The 7500-nt window shown below is 46.7% G+C and overlaps 1 protein-coding gene across 1 annotated transcript in view; it reads left to right on the top strand.

Moving 5' to 3' along the window:
* The window catches only part of LOC127923766 (regulator of G-protein signaling 12-like), a gene marked incomplete at its 5' end in the record, with an annotated part of 30228 nt that overhangs the window by 11009 nt on the left and 11719 nt on the right, over positions 1 to 7500 (top strand). Inside the window, one exon of the mRNA XM_052507823.1 lies at positions 3718 to 3791. Within this exon, the coding sequence (XP_052363783.1) occupies positions 3718 to 3791 (74 nt within the window). The remainder of the gene's footprint in view (positions 1 to 3717; positions 3792 to 7500) is intronic.

The following is a 7500-nucleotide window of genomic DNA, read 5'->3' as shown; positions in this document are numbered from 1 at the left end:
TCTGTCAGTGTGACTGGTCTCTCTCCTCTGGTTCTGTTATGTTCTGTCAGTGTGACCGGTCTCTCTATCTCTGGGTCTGTTATGTTCTGTCAGTATGACCAGGTCTCTCTATCTCTGGTTCTGTTATGTTCTGTCAGTGTGACCGGTCTCTCTCTGGTTCTGTTATGTTCTGTCAGTGTGACTGGTCTCTCTATCTCTGGGTCTGTTATGTTCTGTCAGTATGACGGGTCTCTCTATCTCTGGTTCTGTTCTGTTCTGTCAGTGTGACCGGTCTCTCTATCTCTGGGTCTGTTATGTTCTGTCAGTATGACAGGTCTCTCTATCTCTGGTTCTGTTATGTTCTGTCAGTGTGACCGGTCTCTCTCTGGTTCTGTTATGTTCTGTCAGTGTGACTGGTCTCTCTCTGGTTCTGTTATGTTCTGTCAGTGTGACTGGTCTCTCTCTCTGGTTCTGTTATGTTCTGTCAGTGTGACGGGTCTCTCTCTCTGGTTCTGTTATGTTCTGTCAGTGTGACTGGTCTCTCTCTCTGGTTCTGTTATGTTCTGTCAGTGTGACTGGTCTCTCTCTCTGGTTCTGTTATGTTCTGTCAGTGTGACTGGTCTCTCTCTCTGGTTCTGTTATGTTCTGTCAGTGTGACGGGTCTCTCTCTCTCTGGTTCTGTTATGTTCTGTCAGTGTGACCGGTCTCTCTATCTCTGGTTCTGTTCTGTTCTGTCAGTGTGACTGGTCTCTCTCTCTGGTTCTGTTCTGTTCTGTCAGTGTGACTGGTCTCTCTCTGGTTCTGTTATGTTCTGTCAGTGTGACTGGTCTCTCTATCTCTGGTTCTGTTATGTTCTGTCAGTGTGACGGGTCTCTCTATCTCTGGTTCTGTTCTGTCAGTGTGACTGGTCTCTCTCTCCCTGGTTCTGTTATGTTCTGTCAGTGTGACCGTCTGGTTCTGTTATGTTCTGTCAGTGTGACCGGTCTCTCTCCTCTGGTTCTGTTATGTTCTGTCAGTGTGACAGGTCTCTCTCTGGTTCTGTTATGTTCTGTCAGTGGACGGGTCTCTCTATCTCTGGTTCTGTTATGTTCTGTCAGTGTGACCGGTCTCTCTCTCTCTGGTTCTGTTATGTTCTGTTAGTGTGACGGGTCTCTCTCTCCCTGGTTCTGTTATGTTCTGTCAGTGTGACTGGTCTCTCTCTGGTTCTGTTATGTTCTGTCAGTATGACGGGTCTCTCTATCTCTGGTTCTGTTATGTTCTGTCAGTGTGACCGGTCTCTCTCTGGTTCTGTTATGTTCTGTCAGTGTGATTGGTCTCTCTCTCTGGTTCTGTTATGTTCTGTCAGTGTGACTGGTCTCTCTCTGGTTCTGTTATGTTCTGTCAGTGTGACGGGTCTCTCTCTCTGGTTCTGTTATGTTCTGTCAGTGTGACGGGTCTCTCCTCTGGTTCTGTTATGTTCTGTTAGTGTGACTGGTCTCTCTCCTCTGGTTCTGTTCTGTTCTGTCAGTGTGACTGGTCTCTCTCCCCTGGTTCTGTTATGTTCTGTCAGTGTGACTGGTCTCTCTCCTCTGGTTCTGTTATGTTCTGTCAGTGTGACGGGTCTCTCTCTCTGGTTCTGTTATGTTCTGTCAGTGTGACGGGTCTCTCTCTCCTCTGGTTCTGTTATGTTCTGTCAGTGTGACGGGTCTCTCTCTCTCTAGCCTCTGGTTCTGTTATGTTCTGTCAGTGTGACTGGTCTCTCTCTCTGGTTCTGTTATGTTCTGTCAGTGTGACCGGTCTCTCTATCTCTGGTTCTGTTCTGTTCTGTCAGTGTGACTGGTCTCTCTCCCCTGGTTCTGTTATGTTCTGTCAGTGTGACTGGTCTCTCTCTGGTTCTGTTATGTTCTGTCAGTGTGACGGGTCTCTCTCTCTGGTTCTGTTATGTTCTGTCAGTGTGACGGGTCTCTCTCTCCTCTGGTTCTGTTATGTTCTGTCAGTGTGACGGGTCTCTCTCTCTCTAGCCTCTGGTTCTGTTATGTTCTGTCAGTGTGACTGGTCTCTCTCTCTGGTTCTGTTATGTTCTGTCAGTGTGACCGGTTCTCTCTCTCTGGTTCTGTTATGTTCTGTCAGTGTGACTGGTCTCTCTATCTCTGGTTCTGTTATGTTCTGTCAGTGTGACCGGTCTCTCTCTCCTCTGGTTCTGTTATGTTCTGTCAGTGTGACGGGTCTCTCTCTCTCTCTGGTTCTGTTATGTTCTGTCAGTGTGACTGGTCTCTCTCTCCTCTGGTTCTGTTATGTTCTGTCAGTGTGACCGGTCTCTCTCTCCTCTGGTTCTGTTATGTTCTGTCAGTGTGACGGGTCTCTCTCTCTCTCTGGTTCTGTTATGTTCTGTCAGTGTGATGGGTCTCTCTCTCCTCTGGTTCTGTTATGTTCTGTCAGTGTGACTGGTCTCTCTCTCTGGTTCTGTTATGTTCTGTCAGTGTGACCGGTCTCTCTCTCCTCTGGTTCTGTTATGTTCTGTCAGTTGACCGGTCTCTCTCTCTCTGGTTCTGTTATGTTCTGTCAGTGTGACTGGTCTCTCCTCTGGTTCTGACATGTTCTGTCAGTGTGACCGGTCTCTCTATCTCTGGTTCTGTTATGTTCTGTCAGTGTGACCGGTCTCTCTCCTCTGGTTCTGTTATGTTCTGTCAGTGTGACGGGTCTCTCTCTCTGGTTCTGTTATGTTCTGTCAGTGTGACCGGTCTCTCCTCTGGTTCTGTTATGTTCTGTCAGTGTGACTGGTCTCTCTCTCTGGTTCTGTTATGTTCTGTCAGTGTGACTGGTCTCTCTCTCTGGTTCTGTTATGTTCTGTCAGTGTGACGGGTCTCTCTCTCCTCTGGTTCTGTTATGTTCTGTCAGTGTGACCGGTCTCTCTCTGGGGTCTGTTATGTTCTGTCAGTGTGACTGGTCTCTCTCTCTGGTTCTGTTCTGTTCTGTCAGTGTGATGGGTCTCTCTCTCCTCTGGTTCTGTTATGTTCTGTCAGTGTGACTGGTCTCTCTCCTCTGGTTCTGTTCTGTTCTGTCAGTGTGACTGGTCTCTCTCTGGTTCTGTTATGTTCTGTCAGTGTGACCGGTCTCTCTCTCTCTCTGTTCTGTTATGTTCTGTCAGTCTCTCTCTCTGGTTCTGTTATGTTCTGTCAGTGGGACGGGTCTCTCTCCTCTTATTCTGTTCTGTTCTGTCAGTGTGACTGGTCTCTCTCTCCCCTGGTTCTGTTATGTTCTGTCAGTGTGACCGGTCTCTCTATCTCTGGTTCTGTTCTGTTCTGTCAGTGTGACTGGTCTCTCCTCTTGTTCTGTTATGTTCTGTCAGTGTGACGGGTCTCTCTCTCCCCTGGTTCTGTTATGTTCTGTCAGTGTGACCGGTCTCTCTATCTCTGGTTCTGTTATGTTCTGTCAGTGTGACCGGTCTCTCTCTGGTTCTGTTATGTTCTGTCAGTGTGACGGGTCTCTCTCTCTCTGGTTCTGTTATGTTCTGTCAGTGTGACCGGTCTCTCTCTCTGGTTCTGTTATGTTCTGTCAGTGTGACGGGTCTCTCTCTCCTCTGGTTCTGTTATGTTCTCTCAGTGTGACCGGTCTCTCTCTAGCCTCTGGTTCTGTTATGTTCTGTCAGTGTGACGGGTCTCTCTCTGGTTCTGTTATGTTCTGTCAGTGTGGCCAGGTCTCTCTATCTCTCTGGTTCTGTTATGTTCTGTCAGTGTGACGGGTCTCTCTCTCTCCTAGCCTCTGGTTCTGGATCAGGACTGTATGACTCTGTGCTCTCGGGATCTCAGACTGGAGAAACGGACTCTGTTCAGGTAACGTTTGATAAACGATTCCCAACGCGGTTCAGATGAACCTCAGTGCTGATCTGGTTCACTTATTAACCACTGAGACCTTTTTCTTTCCTCCCTCTATTATTAAGACCACCTAAAATTAGGACATTTTAATCCCAAACTACAATTATTTTCAGACAAGATAGAACTGCCAAAGGGGGCTGTTGTTGCAATCTACTGCAAAGATAGCCTGCAGAGTTCTGTCCTACTATCCAGGTCTGTACCCAAACAATTTGAACTTCTACTTTTAAAAATCCACCTCTCTAAAAACAAGTCTCTCACCGTTGCCGCCTGCTATAGACCACCCTCTGCCCCCAGCTGTGCTCTGGACACCATATGTGAACTGATTGCCCCCCATCTATCTTCAGAGCTCGTGTTGCTAGGCGACCTAAACCGGAACAGGCTTAACAACCTTAACAATTGCGCAACATTTCAACGTCCTGCTACTCATGCCAGGAATATAGTATATGCATATGATAAGTATGTGTGTATAGAAAACACTCTGAAGTCTCTATAACTGGTTAAATCGTGTCTGTGGCTATAACAGAACGTGTTTAGGAGTAAAAATCCCAGGGAAAACTGTTCTCCAAAAACACAAAAAAAAATATTCATCCGCCAGTCAATGTATTGTCTAAGGCGACAGACAAATTAACGAGGCCCCCATTACAATGCCTACAGCTTCCACACGATGTCGCCAGTACTGGCATCTTTTGGCTGCTTTATCCTTGGTGGGATGACGTATAGGCACTTCCTGTCTTGGGGCGCACCGCAGGATGTTATGAAAGTGAAAAAATGGACGATGATTTCAAGACTTGCTGCTATCGAATACAGATCGGCCCCGTGATCAATTTGATAGATTATTAACGTTTACTAATACCTAAAGTTGGTTTAGAAAAGTAGTTTGAAGTGACTTGTAAAAAGTTTATAGGCAACTTTTGTCATTTTAAAAAGTGACGTTGCGTCTTGTAAAGCGGTATTTTCCTGGATCAGACGGGCCTTCATGAAATGACATGTCGGGTATACAATGACTAATTTAATTGGGAAAAAGACCCAATTGTGATGTTTATGGGACATATAGGAGTGCCAACAGAGAAGCTCGTCAAAGGTAATGAATGTTTTCTATTTTATTTATGCGTTTTGTGTAGCACCGGCTACCGCAAAATCTGTTGTTTAGGTGACGGTCTGGTATTTTGGGGTGTTGCATGCTATCAGACAATAGCTTCTCATGCTTTCGCCGAAAAGCATTTTACAAATCTGACTTGGTGGCTAGATTCACAACGAGTGTAGCTTTAATTCAGTACCTTGCATGTGTGTTTTAATGACAGTTTGAGTTTTATCGAGTACTACAGGTGGCGCTCTTTAATTGCATGGATTTAGGTTCCTGCAAAGGAACTAAATTCCGCATCGTCCCTAAGAGGTTTTAACACCCCAGCCATCCTACAATCTAAACTTGATGCCCTCAATCTCACAAAAATTATCAATGAACCTACCAGGTACCTCCCCAAAGCCTTAAACACGGGCATCCTCATAGATATCATCCTAACCAACTTGCCCTCTAAATACACCTCTGCTGTGTTCAACCAAGATCTCAGCGATCACTGCCTCATTGCCTGCATCCGTAATGGGTCAGCGGTCAAACGACCTCCACTCATCACTGTAAAACGCTCCCTGAAACACTTCAGCGAGCAGGCCTTTCTAATCGACCTGGCCGGGGTATCCTGGAGGGATATTGATCTCATCCCGTCAGTAGAGCATGCCTGGATATTTTTTTTAAATGCCTTCCTAACCATCTTAAATAAGCATGCCCCATTCAAGAAATTTAGAACCAGGAACAGATATAGCCCTTGGTTCTCCCCAGACCTGACTGCCCTTAACCAACACAAAAACATCCTATGGCGTTCTGCATTAGCATCGAACAGCCCCCGTGATATGCAGCTGTTCAGGGAAGCTTGAAACCATTATACACAGGCAGTTAGAAAAGCCAAGGCTAGCTTGTTCAAGCAGAAATTTGCTTCCTGCAACACAAACTCAAAAAAGTTCTGGGACACTGTAAAGTCCATGGAGAATAAGACCTCCTCCCAGCTGCCCACTGCACTGAAGATAGGAAACACTGTCACCAGTGATAATTCCACCATAATTGAGAATTTCAATAAGCATTTTTCTACGGCTGGCCATGCTTTCCACCTGGCTACTCCTACCCCGGTCAACAGCACTGCACCCCCCACAGCAACTCGCCCAAGCCTTCCCCATTTCTCCTTCTCCCAAATCCGTTCAGCTGATGTTCTGAAAGAGCTGCAAAATCTGGACCCCTACAAATCAGCCGGTCTAGACAATCTGGACCCTTTCTTTCTAAAATTATCTGCCCGAAATTGTTGCCACCCCTATCACTAGCCTGTTCAACCTCTCTTTCGTGTCGTCTGAGATTCCCAAAGATTGGAAAGCAGCTGCGGTCATCCCCCTCTTCTTGAACCAAATTGCTACAGGCCTATATCTATCCTACCATGCCTTTCTAAGGTCTTGAAAGCCAAGTCAACAAACAGATTTCCGACCATTTCGATTCCCACCGCACCTTCTCTGCTATGCAATCTGGTCAGAGCTGGTCATGGGTGCACCTCAGCCACGCTCAAGGTCCTAAACGATATCTTTAACCGCCATCGATAAGAAACACTACTGTGCAGCCGTATTCATTGATCTGGCCAAGGCTTTCGACTCTGTCAATCACACATCCTCATCGGCAGACTCGACAGCCTTGATTTCTCAAATGATTGCCTCGCCTGGTTCACCAACTACTTCTCTGACAGAGTTCAGTGTGTCAAATTTGGGTCTGCTGTCCGACCTCTGGCAGTCTCTATAGGGGTGCCACAGGGTTAAATTATGCCTCGCCTGGTTCACCAACTACTTCTCTGATAGAGTTCAGTGTCAAATCGGAGAGTCTGCTGTCCGGACCTCTGGCAGTCTCTATGGGGGTGCCACAGGGTTCAATTATTGGACCGACTCTTCTCTGTATACATCAATGAGGTCGCTCTGGCTGCTGGTGAGTCTCTGATCCACCTCTACGCAGACGACACCATTCTGGCCCTTCTTTGGACACTGTGTTAACAAACCTCCAGGCAAGCTTCAATGCCATACAACTCTCCTTCCGTGGCCTCCAATTGCTCTTAAATACAAGTAAAACTAAATGCATGCTCTTCAACCGATCGCTACCTGCACCTACCCGCCTGTCCAACATCACTGCTCTGGATGGCTCTGACTTAGAATACGTGGACAACTACAAATACTTGGGTGTCTGGTTAGACTGTAAACTCTCCTTCCAGACCCATATCAAACATCTCCAATCCAAAGTTAAATCTAGAATTGGCTTCCTATTTTGCAACAAAGCATCCTTCACTCATGCTGCCAAACATACCCTCGTAAAACTGACCATCCTACCAATCATCGACTTTGGCGATGTCATTTACAAAATAGCTTCAAATACCCTACTCAACAAATTGGTTGCAGTCTATCACAGTGCAATCCGTTTTGTCACCAAAGCCCCTTATACTACCCACCATTGCACCCTGTACGCTCTCGTTGGCTGACCCTCGCTTCATACTCGTCGCCAAACCCACTGGCTCCATGTCATCTAAAGTCCCCCATATCTCAGCTCGCTGGTCACCATAGCAGCACCCACTCTTTGCTCTGTGCTCCAGCA

Source organism: Oncorhynchus keta, unplaced genomic scaffold, assembly GCF_023373465.1.
Source record: "Oncorhynchus keta strain PuntledgeMale-10-30-2019 unplaced genomic scaffold, Oket_V2 Un_contig_320_pilon_pilon, whole genome shotgun sequence".
Classification (NCBI taxonomy): Eukaryota; Metazoa; Chordata; class Actinopteri; order Salmoniformes; family Salmonidae; genus Oncorhynchus; species Oncorhynchus keta.
This window is presented reverse-complemented; position numbering and strand designations above follow the sequence as displayed.